The sequence below is a fragment of the Serpula lacrymans genome (genome assembly GCF_000218685.1).
Source record: "Serpula lacrymans var. lacrymans S7.9 unplaced genomic scaffold SERLAscaffold_25, whole genome shotgun sequence".
NCBI lineage: Eukaryota > Fungi > Basidiomycota > Agaricomycetes > Boletales > Serpulaceae > Serpula > Serpula lacrymans.
This window is the reverse complement of record NW_006763313.1, coordinates 1-16,725: the sequence shown is the minus strand read 5'-3', so window position 1 is coordinate 16,725 and position 16,725 is coordinate 1. Positions and strand designations below refer to the sequence as shown.

Genomic DNA, 16,725 nt, shown 5'->3' with positions numbered 1-16,725 from the left:
CAACCAGTATCAAACACCCAAACACATTGTCTGATGAACCGGTGAGGAGCCCAACACAGCCATCAAGGACTGATAATCCAAATATCTGCCACCAAAACTCCCTTGACCAGATAGTCACAACAATCCAAGAGTCTAAAAGGCAATTGTTACGATCTCTATTGGACATTTCAGGACTACTCATTTCTTTTTACTCATCGGTTATACCATCGGACCGATGACTCATTTCCTTCACGTACACTTCCGTTCCTCTCGCATTCACAGTACCTATTATAGTACTTAGTCCTCAACAGACGGACCTGCCCTAGATAGGACCTAACTCCTATCACCGATTCCTTTTCATTATAAATACCATGTAACAAGCAGTAGTATTCTCTAATACGATTCTACGCAGTTTACGCTTACAAAGCTAGACTCCTAAGATCAGACTTCTACTCAGAAGAAGACCAACTCTCGTTGGAAAACCTCCACTCAGAACTACGTTCTCGAACTTGTCTTCGGATAAGTCTCTTTATAAAACCTCGACAAACCCTCAGACTTTGTTAAGCACTTTGTGCGTAACAGCAATCCACCTGGAGGAATGCACAAGCTACAAGATGCTGAGGTGATTATAGATGTGGAGAATGCTCCTCAGGCTGGACCATCCACTGCTCTGTCACCACCTGTTGTCTCTGCACATTCCGGACAATACATTTGCTTGCCATCACACTACACAGACTTCTTTCCTGGTAATTTCACTGGCCTTTGTCAGGCTATACATCCGCCCTCATCTCCTGCATCCTCACGTTCTTCATCTCCCCTAGCTCTACATCAAACAGAACCAGATCACATGGGTCTTTTCTGTGTCTATCCTACACATCCAACATTTATTCCTCATCCAACATTTATTCCTGACATGCAGTCAGACCTTACAGCTGTTAGATGCTTCAACTCTGGAGCAACACTCTCCATCACCTTCACATCAACTCCACGGTGTTGATGATGAGAACTGCTGTTAGAAAACCACACACAAAAACAAACTAACACACAATCCTCCCAAATTCCACGGAACTTGTTTATGGGCTTTGCCTCCTAGAACAGTGGAGTGGTCTGGTTGTTCGTGGGGTGGTACGTATAAGGATCCTTCAAAGTAAAACCCAGAGATGTATGAGTGTGGGTTCTGAGGAGGAGGGATAGTTGAATTTATAGAAGATAGGGGGCTTAGTGACAAGTATAGATGAGCACTACCTTGCTAATTGTAGCACAAGGTAGGTTTGAGAATGATGAGATAATGAGGTTCCCAGTGATAGCAGGCTCCTGACGCACAAACTGTAGTGCTCAGAAGGACTCTAATTGAAGGGGATGACAATCACTTTCAAAAAGTGACAAGTGACGATGACAGCAGTTAACAGTGGTAGAAGTGGGAAGTGTTGTGACCACACTGGATCACAAGTAGCAGAGTAGTGAACTTGAGAGCAGAGAAGAAGTCTGGATTGGATTTCTTGTTCTTTTTTTTTACAAGGTAAAATACAGGGGTTTATATAGTAAAAGAAAAGTAGGCTATGCACAGTATAGCCGTGCAAAAAGAATGAGAAAGAACATGAAGGAAGGAATGTACGCTGACAAATCCTGCATAGGTAGTACAGGATAAGATTGTCAAAAAAAGGAAAAGAAAGGGATAGAACAATGAATGCTGTGAGTAATGTCACAGGTTTGTACAGCCATAAAGTAAAGTCCAATAGCAGAAAGAGAGCAAGAAAATCATAATGTCATAGGAAGATGCAGTAAAAAAAGGGCAAGGCAAAACAATATAAGTATCAACACAGTTCCTTTATTGTCAGTCAGGCATTCTAAAAAATATGTGTCCATAAAAATGATTCAAAAATCAAAAATAATAGCACTGTAAATGAATGTTCTGCTGAAAAAAAAGAAACTGGAGCCACCGGTCCACCACCTAGTCCAAATCCGACAGTTCCATGGCCTTACCAATGGACTGGTTGTGTTGGACCACCTGATCAAACGAGGGAGGGAGAGGAGTAGTTCCAATTTGGAACAAGTGAGTCCCAGGCAGCGTGTGGTAGGTGTAGCTGTAGCAAAGACGATGGACAAAAGATAGGTGTACCCAAGTGAATGGGACAGCAATGAACATGGGCAACGCAAGGGGATGAACCTTCTCCAGCTCAAAAACTACCCACCCACGCTCCAACCAGGCAAGACAAGCGACCAATGTTTTGATAGTATATGATGGCAGATCGACATCATGAAGATGGACCTGTTGCCCTATTTGGACCGGCCGCCGGGGCTTTGCTGATATCAGCAGTGGCACGTGGTAGTCAACGGATCAGCGACGGAAGCGGATAGGAAGTGGTGACATCAGAAATGGTGAGGGTGCAAATAAGATGAGGAGGAGGAGGGTGGAGGTGACGAAAAAGTGGATTAGAATGGGGATCCAGAAACGACTGTCAGGTGAGAATAAAAAGGAGAGGAAGGGGCTCATGGTGGGGCTAGGCAAAGGAAGGGGAGTAAGGGAAACGACAAAAGTGAGGGCACAATGCAATGTGTAGCCAGTGGCGACGCGAAAATTTGCCGAAATGCCGAAATGCCGAAAGTACCGAATGGAAAAGCAAAGGTGAGCGTGACTGGATTGCCTAATAGAGGTGGTGCTGATCAGCCACAAGTTTGAAACAGGCAATATTAATTACTATTCCATGTGGCACTGTGCCTGTGTGGCGCAAAGGCGAGTCTTTTTGAATATTTGCTTCATTATTGACACCTGTCCATGCTACCAATCCACTTTGGTGCATGACAGTGAGCACGGAACTGTGGATCTTGTGTAAGAATGATAGCTGCTTGATTGTCACAGTGCAATGTTGTAGGTCCATTTTGAGCATATCCAATTTCTTCAAAAAATGTCCAAAGCCATGCAAGGTGTTGTCCAGCATTGCTCAATCCAATGCACTCTGACTCCGTGGAGGATAAAGCTACCATGCTTTGTTTTTTGCTTGTCCAGGAGATTGCTCCTCGGATAGTGATGAAGACAAACCCTGATATTGATTGAGACATTTCTGGGTCTCCAGACCAATCTGCATCTGAATATCAATAGAAATCCATGTCCATGGAGACATCTGTGCCATCATATTGTACTTCCATGTCCCTGATTGCTTTCAGATATTAGAGGACACATTTTGCAGCTTCCCAGTGATGGCTCCTTGGAGCTGAGCTATGCCTGCTTAGTATTCCAACAACGTAGGCAATGTTTGGGCGGGTTCCGAGCATGCCATACATGAGGGAGCCTACAATTGAGAGGTATGACACTTGACGCCCTTCAATATGCATCTCATGTTGCACAATATCTTCCCCTGGAGCATTTGCAAGGAGTTTTGATCCATGGGCCATTGGTGTCCATACTGGTTTGCACTTCTTCATTCCAGTACACTCCAGGACTGTGTCAATGTATTGGCATTGCAATAGGGATATTGTTTTGTTTGAACGATCACGTTGGATTTCTATTCCGAGGATGTATTTTGCTTCTCCAAGGTCCCGCATTTTGAATATGGATTCGAGTTTGGCTTTTGTGATATCCATGAATTTCCAGGATGAAGCTCCTAGGAGGAGGTCATCTACATAGACAACAACAAAGCATATTTGTTTGTTGTCCCGGAATACATAGAGACATATTTCTGCATTTAGTCTTGTGAAACCGAGCTCCTAGAGCTTGCGATCAAAAGTTTTGTTCCATGTACAACCAGCTTGTTTTAACCCGTAGATGGATTTCTTCAATCTCCAGCAGTATCCAGGTTGGATAGGAACACCCCCTGGAGGAAGCATGTACAGTTCTTCTTCAAGTTCTCCATTGAGATAAGCTGTGGATATGTCCATTTGATCAAGTTCTAGGTCGTACTTTGCTGCCAGGGCTAGAATAATTTGGATTGACTCTAAGTTTGCAACCGGAGCAAAAACCTCCTGGTAATCAATCCCCTCCCTTTGAGTAAAACCTCGTGCAACAATCCGGAGTTTGTATCTCTCAATGTTTCCGTTTTGATCAAACTTGATCCGGAACACAGGTTTTGATGTGATGGGTTTTACTCCCTTCGGAAGTGGAACAGTGTCATATACTGCATTAGTATTGAGACTTAGGAGTTCCTCCTCCAAGGCAGACTTCCATAATTCTCCATCCGGATGTGATAAGGCTTCCTTTAGTGTCCTTGGAAGGTCTGTGTTAGATGGACCGGTACTTGCTATTCCAGCAAAGAATGTCTCCTCTGTATCAGATGTTTCTTCATGAACCTCAGGAGTGTTAGGTTTCTCCATGGAGTTGTCATGCTGCTCTTTTTGAGACTGTTCCTCATCTAGAGTCCTTTGATAATCTTGGTTTTTGTCTGCAGGACGGGTCTGGCGACTGCTTCTGCGTACTCCTAGGACTTCAGCAGGCATGACTGCTCTTTGAGGAACTTGTGCAGGTACTCCAGGCAGTAGACGCATTTGTGTATTTGTTGCCCCACTCACTCCTGAAGGTGTTGAATCACTCCTCGGAGGCGTTGGATGACTCCTTGGAGGTATTGTATGCCTTCCAGAAGCTGATCCAATGGATAGGCTGTCTAGCTGTATTCGGACTTTTTCCACATCAGCTGGCTGTATGTTGAGGGGCTGTCCTCCCACTGACTGTGACTCTACTTTGGCTTTCCATTCTGAAGATGGCCAGTGTTCAGGTCTTGGTTGTAGAGACTGTTGTAGAGAGTGTCTTAGCTGATCAGGTGCTCCCACTGCTCTCGGAACGACTCCACGGAGGTATTGCCCCACTGCTCTCGGAACATCTTCATGCTGATATGGTTCCATTGCTTGCGGAACATCTCCTTGGAGATGTGGTTTCCATTTGCAATTCATTTGGATCTCAGATCCGAGGGTCAGGATCATCCTCTTTCAATGTTTTTTGGTCTGGATAGTGAGCATTCTCTGGAATGAGTCCCTCCCACTGATTTGTGCTAGTGTCTGTGTTTTAGGGAGCAGTGTCATCCTTTTGTACCTTTCCGGATTCATTGAATATGACATGCCGACTGGAAAACACAGTCCGTTTTTCAGTGTCAAGGAGTTTGTAGGCTTGCTTTCCATGTGTGTAACCAATCATTATGGCTTTGCGCCCCTTGGAGTAAAACTTCCCTTGCCTTTTGTCTTTCGGAATTAAGGCATATGCTTGGCACCAAAAAGGGCAAAACAAAGTTGGATCAACTCTCCCTTTAAACAGTATTTCATATGGGGTCTTTCCATGGAGTCCTGATGCTGGGCTGCATGCTGTGATATATGCAGCTGTTTGCATGGCATCTACCCAAAATGACTTTGGGAGCTTGGAATCATGGAGCATAGTGGTTGCTAATGTAGCCAATGTCTGATTCATGCGTTCTGCAATGCCATTTTGTTCCAGAGTATCTGCAGCTGTAGTTTCTTGGATGACACCATCTCCTTGGAGTTGATTTTTGAATGCATTGCCGGTATGTTCTCCTCCCCCATCGCTCTGGAGGAATTCTGTGTATAGTGGAGTGAAGTTTTCTTCTCCCAAATGAGTCCGGAAAAATGTTTGGACATCTTCTTTCCATTGCTTGTATTGTTCCAGTGCTTCACTTTTATGTTTTAGGAAATATATCCATGGAAATTCGGAGAAATCATCTACAATGATAATCCAGTACTGAAAACCCTCCCTGGAAGTTGGTTTGATTGGTCCTCCAACATCTGTGTGCACAATTTGTATGGGGTGCTTGGCTCGGTTTCCTCCAGTGGACTTGAAAGGTAATTTCTTCATTTTTCCTAAAGCACAAGGTTCACAAAACTCCGGGGTGCCGGTAAGGGTGTCTATGTCCTGGAGCTGTCTTTTTGTAACCATTCGTTGCAAGCGGTCCATTCCAATGTGTCCCATTCTCCTGTGCAATAAATTTACATCTACTGCTGCAAAAGCTGACTCCGGGTTGATTTCGGGTTTTGCTTGGATGTGATAAAGTCCTCGCTTGTGAGTGTTGATAACCCCGTTTTAGACAATTTGTGGACAGAGACGAGTGCTAACGTGAAGTTTGGCACAAGTAAGACATTTGACAGTGCAATATTGTAGTCCTTTTTGCCAACAGTTGCTTGTAGGATTACTGTTCTAATGCCAATGGCATTTATAGAGGATTCATCCCCAAAACTGATTGTCCTCGGAGGATGCAGAACATGGTATGTTCCTGGCTCAAACCAGGAGCGGTGAGGGACCATGTGGGATGTTGCTCCAGAGTCAATAATAATTGTTGTTTTGGTCTTATTGGGTTCCGACACAAGGTAAGCTTGAATGCATTTAGCAAGGGGCTTGGAAATATGTACATGATCCAATGCAATATGACTCTGTTCCTCCTCGGAGTCAGATCCGGATGATTGCTCCGCTGTATTTTCCTTTCCCTTCTTCCTTTGACCTTTTTCAGCTGACTGAAGTGTTCAACACTCCAAGGTGTTGTGTGATTTGGCTTTGTGGAAGTTACACCATTTCTCCTTGGATTTGAGTGCTGATTCGGAACCTCCAGGGGCCTTCCCTGACTGTCGTGCAACTTCTGCAGTGATCCAAATCTCAACTGCATCAAAGGTAAGTTTATTTTCTTCAATCGTGTTCATTACTGATGACTGAAATATTTGCCATTCAGGAGTGCATGGGAGAGATTTGAGAAAAGCAAAAGCCTTGAGTTTGGTATCAACTCCTAGTTTCATTCCGGAGAGGTGTGAATCAATTGTCCGGATTTTTGCAATGTTGTCCTGGATAGGTGATGTCCCATCCCAGGACAATTTGGTGAGTTGCTGGAATGAATAGAAGGCCGAGGCAATGTTGGACGTTTGATGGAGTGAGACAAGTTTATCAAATAACTCCTTGGAGCTGGTGAGGTCTCCAGTCCTCATTAGGAGGGCATCAGAGATGTGGTCCTGGATGTTTCCATGTGCCTTCTCATCCTTAAGTATCCAGGTGATCTCAGGATCCTCCGAGGAGGTAGGTTTTCCTGGTGAGGGCTTAAGCTCCTCCCCAGTAACAACCCGGAGAACCTTTTCCTGACGTAGCTTTGAGATGATCCGGAGTTTCCATATCTGAAAATTGTTGGGTCCAGTGAGAACTGGACATGCAGATGTATCGCATGCTGTGGTCATGGTTCCGAGGTTGCCGTTTCAAATAAGAATTATTTCCTGCATAGCTTTTGCGCACCAGGGCTCATAACCTAATAAAACTAAGTGAAACTCAGCCGCTGCCCGAGAGGCTATAGAAACAACTTTATTATTTACCTAAGTGAAACTACAATAGATGTTAGTTTAAGGTGATCTCTAATAAATGTAATGTAACATACCTCAGCTGCTGCCCAAGAGGCTATAGAAACGACTGAGGTATTCCTATACTAAACCCCCTACTACTTATAGTCGGAGGTGCTACTCGCTACAGTATAATGACTCCTAGGAGAACAATGGTTACTCCATGGAGTGGTGGCTATTCTCCATGGAGAACAATGGCTGCTTCAGCAGAGACCGGGTTTATCCGGTTTTGTCAACAACTTGGATTAACAAAACCAAATGCTTATCAATGTCGTCAAAGAACTGGAGGTGATGCTGTCATTTTGCATTCCATCCTGCATTGAAATTTGAATCACGCTGGAACCATCGAACAAATAAAACATCCATGCATGTTGGTCAGGAATATTGAGTCATTGTCCTGTCAATATTCAACCATGACATGGAATATCTCAATGACACGGGCATACCAATATGGGTGGATATGCTCATCCTCCTGAGACAGAAGCATAATGTCAGCTCTAGTCAGTGAATTAATTGTGTTTTGCTCGCGTTGAAGGTTATATGTGGTGTAGTTGACTTGCAATAAACTGTGTTCAAATATCTTGTTGTTATGCAACAGGACACAGTTTCCGTCTCCGTCTGTGAAATCATATTCATCACCATTGTATGCAAGACCATGAGGACATGTGAGGAGGTGGTCCTTAAGTTGAGGGAAGAAGTCCTAAGTTTTACATTCATTAGCAAACAAAAAAAACTTGACAAAATTCTGTATACCTCAATTGTGGGGTTGTCTTTTTGAGCAGCTGACCATTCTGTCAAGTCACAACTGAGCCTCAAAGTAGCAGCAATATGATAGTGCTCCGATGGTGAACTTCAAACACATGCATGTTTTTGGTTTTCAAATTCCTCACTCTGAAGTGTCTTGCATGCATTATTGACCTTTCACAAATCGTTCTATTGCCTCTTGATTTGCTATGCTTGAAACCATGGTACTCTTCTTTCCTTACCAAGGAAAGTGTCAATTTGAATGCCTATTGTAACAACCAAGAGTGTTTTACTCCGGCGCACACAGGAACACACTATAGAGAGAAAGAAGGAGGGATCACCCCTCAGGTTTCAGTGAGTTAGTTGTGCTAGACAACAGGAGGACTTGCTGAGGAGTCTCCATGTATTGCTCCTATATATATACTAAAATACATGAGGTACTGTACAGTTGTAAATAAAGTTTAAAGTCCGATGTCTAGCATATGACCTGTCACATGGTGAGTCTAAACACTGGTCAGGTGATGTGTCACATGACTTGGTCATGTGACTTATGAAAAGTCGAAAATGTAAAGTAAAGTAAATGGTCACATGACTGGTCATGTGACTTGGAAAATGAAAAGTTAAGTACAAAAGTGAAGCGTAAATAGGTGCTGGTATGTCAATTGTAACACCTATGCTCTAGCTCACCCTGGGAGCTGGAATATTAGTTTTTCAGTGATCTTTAATAGAGGAACCTACTATTTGTGTTGAATAACTATCAGTGGTGCCAAACTGCCGAATGGTATTTGGATAGTCACCTAGTGCATGGTACTTGTATGTGGACAGATTGAGTTTCAATATGATACGTTGACTGACATACCTCCAGTTTAACTCCTGAACTACTGTACCAGCAGCAGCGTGCAAGACACACATCAAATACATAAAGATTGCCTTCCATACTCCGAGTTCAAACTCATGGAGTAGGTTGATAACAAACAAAATTGAAAAAATTGAATGCAGACTCCGAGTTAGAGAGTTGCTCCAAGAATGCATTCTGTCACAAAAACATTTTGGTTAGAAACAATATAGTCTATTAAAATAACACTTACACAAGTAGGGACAAGTGATTCACTTTGCATGTATTTAGCCACATATGTGCTATTAATTCTTTTACCCTCCACAAAGATTAGCTTCTGTGCCTTGTTGACTTTTCAACGGTAATCTTTGCTGTTAGATTGTGCTGTTGTTGTCCAGGTTGTCATATCTGACTTCTTTCCCATATCAGGGATATCAACCTTCTTCACTAGAAAGCGAGGGCATGGGCATTCACCTAAGGACTTGATGCACACCAAGAGGATTCTTGTAAATAAGTATGGATCAGTAATCAGTTCACATAATTAGAAATTTCACTGACTTTTTGGGATAATGTAACAACCAAGAGTTAGTTACTCTGGCGCACAACTCAGACAAGCAAAAGAGTAATGAAAGGGAGTGGTTACCCCTTAAGATAGGACCAAGTTAGTTGTGGGTGAACAACAGGAGGACTTGCTGAGGAGTCTCCTTGTTCTATTAGGGTATATATACTACTACAGGTTGTTTGTACATAAGTACTATACAGTTGATGAAAGCAGTGGCTGATGATGTCAGAGGGCGCAGCCCATGCAACCAGCTCCACTGCATGAGAGATTTGTAGCTAAAGTAAGAAAAGCAGCGCGGCGCGAGAAAGTAGAAGTCTGAACAAAAGGGAAGTGCAACGTGGCATGAGTGCGTGAGAACTCTTTGAAAAAGGAAAGTTAGAACGGAGAAAGAAGTTTGTAAGTCCAAAAATTGTGTATCGTAACAGATAATCTGCAGAGTATGAGAATAAATGAGGGAAGACACATCTAATGATGCCATCAGTGCATTGAATCAGCAGCCCATACTTGTATGCCTTGACAAAATCTCCGTCTAATAGTAGTTTCCAGATTGCCTGCATCAGTCCACACTTGCAGTGTGTGTACATGTTATCTGTTGAGGCCTCCTCATAATCTGCAATGTAAAGGTCTTGAAAATTATCCAGCAGCTTTAGAGTTGGTTAGTATAGAAAATCAAGAATTTTTAAGGCTACACACTGTTGGGATGTAAGCGGCATGGTGACAGACTCCTGAGCTTGGCTTGGCTTGGGTATACTTTGACTCATTCCCGAAGAATAAATATATTGGCCATAGTGATGCATCACCAAAGTTTGCAAGCTGTGTTGCATCAGAGCATAGCATTAGTGACACAACTACACATTTGTATTTATCACCAGCCTCCCTCAGTAAGGAATTAATCTCTTGGTAAGCATTAAGCATTGCAGGGGATGAGTATGCTTCCAAGTACACCTTCAAAACATGGTCCTCGGAGGTGTTCCAAAATTGTTGAAATGGTGTCATGTGAAATGTTGAAGAGAAGTCATCCTCAAACACTGATTTTATAATATTTGTAAGGGAGCAGTGAATCACCTCAATGGTAATAGTTGGTATGGAAGGGTCCTCTTGAGACATGTACTTTACTTTGTATTTCATGAGTGGTATCTTGACTGGACTGTGTAGCAAACCATGGTCTGTGTTGAATGGATTGGACTCATTCTGTAAATTTTTTTCAATACATTTATGTTCCTTGTCATGAGAAAATGACAACTCATCTGCCAAGTTAAAGAGTGGGTCCTTTACGTAGGACCACAGACAATTGAGCTCTGAAATAGATTTTGATGTTGAACCCAAATATTGCCAGCACATGAGGAGGCCAGCCATGGGACTACTGAACGCAGAAAATAAATTGTCCAGTATGATTTTAGGTGATGAAACTAGGCCGTTGTCATGCACCAAAGTTGATTGGTAGCATGGACAGGTGTCAATAACGAAGCAAATATTCAAAAAGACTCGCCTTTGCGCCACACAGGCACAGTGCCACATGGAATAGTAATTAATATTGCCTGTTTCAAACTTGTGGCTGATCAGCACCACCTCTATTAGGCAATCCAGTCACGCTCACCTTTGCTTTTCCATTCGGTACTTTCGGCATTTCGGCATTTCGGCAAATTTTCGCGTCGCCACTGGCTACACATTGCATTGTGCCCTCACTTTTGTCGTTTCCCTTACTCCCCTTCCTTTGCCTAGCCCCACCATGAGCCCCTTCCTCTCCTTTTTATTCTCACCTGACAGTCGTTTCTGGATCCCCATTCTAATCCACTTTTTCGTCACCTCCACCCTCCTCCTCCTCATCTTATTTGCACCCCCACCATTTCTGATGTCACCACTTCCTATCCGCTTCCGTCGCCGATCCGTTGACTACCACGTGCCACTGCTGATATCAGCAAAGCCCCGGCGGCCGGTCCAAATAGGGCAACAGGTCCATCTTCATGATGTCGATCTGCCATCATATACTATCAAAACATTGGTCGCTTGTCTTGCCTGGTTGGAGCGTGGGTGGGTAGTTTTTGAGCTGGAGAAGGTTCATCCCCTTGCGTTGCCCATGTTCATTGCTGTCCCATTCACTTGGGTACACCTATCTTTTGTCCATCGTCTTTGCTACAGCTACACCTACCACACGCTGCCTGGGACTCACTTGTTCCAAATTGGAACTACTCCTCTCCCTCCCTCGTTTGATCAGGTGGTCCAACACAACCAGTCCATTGGTAAGGCCATGGAACTGTCGGATTTGGACTAGGTGGTGGACCGGTGGCTCCAGTTTCTTTTTTTTCAGCAGAACATTCATTTACAGTGCTATTATTTTTGATTTTTGAATCATTTTTATGGACACATATTTTTTAGAATGCCTGACTGACAATAAAGGAACTGTGTTGATACTTATATTGTTTTGCCTTGCCCTTTTTTTACTGCATCTTCCTATGACATTATGATTTTCTTGCTCTCTTTCTGCTATTGGACTTTACTTTATGGCTGTACAAACCTGTGACATTACTCACAGCATTCATTGTTCTATCCCTTTCTTTTCCTTTTTTTGACAATCTTATCCTGTACTACCTATGCAGGATTTGTCAGCGTACATTCCTTCCTTCATGTTCTTTCTCATTCTTTTTGCACGGCTATACTGTGCATAGCCTACTTTTCTTTTACTATATAAACCCCTGTATTTTACCTTGTAAAAAAAAAGAACAAGAAATCCAATCCAGACTTCTTCTCTGCTCTCAAGTTCACTACTCTGCTACTTGTGATCCAGTGTGGTCACAACACTTCCCACTTCTACCACTGTTAACTGCTGTCATCGTCACTTGTCACTTTTTGAAAGTGATTGTCATCCCCTTCAATTAGAGTCCTTCTGAGCACTACAGTTTGTGCGTCAGGAGCCTGCTATCACTGGGAACCTCATTATCTCATCATTCTCAAACCTACCTTGTGCTACAATTAGCAAGGTAGTGCTCATCTATACTTGTCACTAAGCCCCCTATCTTCTATAAATTCAACTATCCCTCCTCCTCAGAACCCACACTCATACATCTCTGGGTTTTACTTTGAAGGATCCTTATACGTACCACCCCACGAACAACCAGACCACTCCACTGTTCTAGGAGGCAAAACCCATAAACAAGTTCCGTGGAATTTGGGAGGATTGTGTGTTAGTTTGTTTTTGTGTGTGGTTTTCTAACAGCAGTTCTCATCATCGACATCGCACAAAACACATTCAACGGAAATATCATTTTATCCGAGATGACTTAGTATCAAAGGTAGAGGCAGTAATCAGATACGTTCCTACAGGAGATATGATTGCAAACATTCTCACTAAACCCCTCACTCATGAAAAACACTGGAAATTCTCTAAAGCTATGGGACTACGGTTGCACTCGAGTGGGAGTGACAAAACCGGATAAACCCAGTCTCTGCCGAAGCAGCCATTGTTCTCCATGGAGCATAGCCACCACTCCATGGAGTAACCATTGTTCTCCTAGGAGTTATTGTACTGTAGCGAGTAGCACCTCCGACTATAAGTAGTAGGGGGTTTAGTATAGGAATACCTCAGTCGTTTCTATAGCCTCTCGGGCAGCCGCTGAGTTTCACTTAGTTTTATTAGTTGTGTGGTTTGTGGCATCCATCTCATTCCAGCTTTCACATTTGGATCAACCGACAAATACCTTGGACCATCACTTGTTTGTCAGGATCCCACAGCAATAGGCTGGGATGATGATTGGAAATATTTCTATATAAATATGTGAGTCTTATATTTAATACATTGCTAGCACTAGGGGTTGTTAAAAGCTCTGAAGTTTTGTTGACAGAGATATTTTCATGCTATTTAAAGGTGGTGGAGTTGGTTATAAGGCAACTTGCCATTGGGATGAACTTCTGCAGCAAGAAGGGCACATACCTCAAGATTATGATACCGGAGACAAAATGGAGGAGGGATTGAGGACAACAGCCAGGGAGAGGATAAGGGCAAGGATGGCAGAGAAGACCAAAATGATAGCAAGAACAAGGACGAGGATGACTCAGAGGATATGTGTAACAACACCAACAAGACACAGTCTTGGGGCACTGGAGCACAACAACAATAACACTCAATGGAGGATAAGGAAGTGTACAACTTATTCAGAGAGAGAATTTGTCATACTAATGTTGGTAGACACTAGAAGAGGACTTGCTGAGTATCTCCCCATGTATTGCTCCATGATATATACTAAAATACATGAGGTACTGTACAGTTTGTAATCAAAGTTCAAAGTCTGATGTCTAGCATGTGACTGGTCACATGATGAGTCTAGACACTGGTCAGGTGATGTGTCACATGATTGGTCATGTGACTATGAAAAGTCCGAAATGTAAAGTAAAGTCAATGGTCATAACAATATGCAGGAGAGTGCTATGGAGGACGAGGAGAGTGAGTTGGACCATATCATTCCTGACAAAGGAGAAGAGTTAGACGACGACATCTGGGCTTGATAGGGCTTTGGTGCACTTTAGCTTCACTTTCAATCTCGCAGTTTGGGCTCATTACTGATACTAAAATATCTTACATTGTATGTATCTACATGTCATATACTACAACATTGGTATATCAAGTTGTTATTGAGAAACACCAATTCTGATATAACTCTTGCTGCATCTCGATGTCATGATATGATGCGAACTGATCTTCGTCACGTGCCCTCATCCTCCCTCATGCATCTCGGGCAATCTCGGACTTCTGCAACTTTTGTGATGTAAGAAGTTTGTTTTGAAGTCGTAAGAAGTGACATTCAAGAATTTGGGTGTCCTTATTCACACTTTTTTCATCTTAACCTTGGCACGAAAATAATCTTAATGCTTATTCAAATGGTTCCAAGCTGAGTTAAGATCTTTAAAGGAAATTGATGTTTTACTGATGTCATACCATACTGAGGCTTCAAGCGTTGGTCACTTCACGCTGTGATTCGCTTGAATCCAGCATGATCTGTTTGCCATTTCATAGACACTCTCCAATCACAGAGGCAACAATAATGATATAAAATGCAGTAGCCACTTTTAAATCGCAGATGCATCTAGGGGAAGGAAACCCACCCTGTTCCAGTATGACAACCACTTCTCCACATCCCGTAGCCCTAGTGGAGTTATGCTCGTATCCCTTAAAGTCGGCGACACCTGTATTGCTTGCTGGCAGGATGCTCTTGGCTCTAGAAAGTTGTCCGTCGAGGATCCATCTCCTCGATAAACAGAGTACTGAAAGAAAGCAAGTAATCTAAGAGCCGGAATGATTTTCCCTGACGTGTCTTGAAACAGTGACCGCTTTTCAAGAGACGACAGCCATCTCGAGTAAGGAATCAGTGGCAGATTCATAGCCAGCGCAATATGTTGCATCAACTCCGACCAACATATAGGGTGAGGATGAACTAGATGGAGTATGTGAGTCGATGAATCCATCATATCAATGATGGCTGGTGCGGCGATATCAACAGGAATCCAGTTGAGAATCTGTGGAAAGGGATCAGCACTCTAGGTAATTTTTTTGCGTCATAGAGAATTCATACGTCAGATCGGTCTGGCAGCGCCCCTAAAGTGATACTAGAGCGAATCATTGAAGGTACCCACTCCGTTACTTTCCAAAATCCATTTCGTCCCCCAGTGAGTTGTCCAATACGAACGATGACTGGCCGCAAGGCAGTAGATGCGGCTACTGCGGAAAGGACACGTTCGGCAACCCATTTACTCTCTATATATCCCGCACCAACCGAGATTCTTGGATCCTCTATCGGCGTCTCCTCGGTAGCATCTGACGACTTCAGGCCTGTCCATACGTTTAGCCTTTATCGTATTACTGAAAAAAGAGCTACTGACCACTGAGGACACCTATAGAACTTGTGAAGAGAAGGCGTGGTGGATTCACCAGAGGGGACTCCAGTGCAAAATTCGCTAGTTGTCGCACACCAAGAATAGCTTGCTCAAATGAAGACAAAGGCATATTAAAGTCGATGGGCCAGGCTAAGACATACATTAGATGTAAGCTGGAATATTAGGATATGCCTCCTCACCCGCATGAATAATATGTGTCACAGAGTTGGTGAGCTAGGAAAGTTGTCAATTTGAGACACGCGAAATAGCCGTAAGAACTTTACCTGATGATACAAGTCGGCAGGTAGCCCAAAATACATTTGATCTACTGTTCCCTCCAGAAAGGTCAAATTCTGCGCGCGTAAGAATGATGCATCAAAATCTCTAGCTTCAAAAGCGGCTATATGCCGCTGCAGCTGTGGCCTTGCAGAGACATCACGACGATTAAGGGCATAAATTTGGCTGACGTTTGGATACCGAAGAAGACGGTCAAGCACAGCAGCTCCTAAGGTACCAGAAGTTCCGGTAACGAGGATCACACGGCCTTGATTGGCCCCTGGTATAGACTTGCCTATATGAGCTGGGAAATGAGAAGTGTACTTTTTAAGCAGGTCCTCCATTTCTAAACATTTGGCCTCAATTGACTGCCGCCTATGCTCCAAAGGCGATGATGGAACTAATGTATTTTCTTCGATGCGTGCTTCCAGTTTCCGCAAGGTCATATCTGCAAGAAGCTGAGTCTGAGAGATGGAAATATGCGAACGAAGGGAAAAGGATAACGATGCCGCCGAGAGCGAATCTAGGCCATAGGTTGTCAACGGGACATTTGGCGAGAGATCTTCCGGAAGAACACCTAACAGGTCGCATATTATATGGTTTAACGATCCAGATTTCTCGGGGTTTGAAGCGCTTGCTACTGTGGGCCTGTCGTCCACGACAAGATGTTCGTAGGTGGGTGATGAACCCATATTTGTGCGAACATCAAGCCAATTGAAATCGGGTATATATAACCAGAAAGGCCCGTCAATCAGTTTCAAGATGCCATCTTCAATACACTGTAACAGCTCTGAAAGAGAGTATATATTGAGCACAGTATAGCAATATATCGTCTATTCTGACCTTGAGAGGACATTCCCCAGCTAGTCAAATGCTTGATGCGGGCCGCGTGAAAGCTTTCACCTGCCCCAGTGGCAGTGAAGCTATCGGTGACCGCAGGAGTGACAATAGAAAATGCGTTCTTGTAGGGCTTTGCTAAGCCATCCAAAATAACGTTTGCACTATCGGATGTGTCCTTAGTTTCTAAGGATATGATGTGAGCGTGAAAGTCTAGCTCACCTGGCATAATTTGTTTGCCCGGCATTTCCAAAAAACCCTGAGATCGAAGAGAAAGAAATGAAAAATTCCAGAGATGCGACATCAATTATATTGCTGATAA

At 43.4% G+C, this 16,725-nt stretch overlaps 2 protein-coding genes across 2 annotated transcripts; both read right to left on the bottom strand.

Annotated features, from left to right (window-relative positions):
* Nucleotides 1–428: 428 nt before the first annotated feature.
* SERLADRAFT_404346 (uncharacterized protein) lies at nt 429–11,255 on the bottom strand (the record flags this gene model as incomplete). The annotated part of the gene is made up of 2 exons (XM_007324797.1): nt 429–523; nt 10,842–11,255. The coding sequence occupies one exon, from the start codon at nt 11,250–11,252 to the stop codon at nt 11,088–11,090; it is 165 nt and encodes a 54-aa protein (XP_007324859.1).
* Nucleotides 11,256–14,269: 3,014 nt separating this feature from the next.
* Nucleotides 14,270–16,545, bottom strand: SERLADRAFT_364338 (uncharacterized protein; the record flags this gene model as incomplete). The annotated part of the gene is made up of 6 exons (XM_007324796.1): nt 14,270–14,954; nt 14,990–15,246; nt 15,297–15,440; nt 15,491–15,524; nt 15,575–16,356; nt 16,410–16,545. 6 exons carry the CDS (start codon nt 16,420–16,422, stop codon nt 14,487–14,489), a joined length of 1,698 nt encoding a protein of 565 aa, XP_007324858.1.
* Nucleotides 16,546–16,725: the final 180 nt, after the last annotated feature.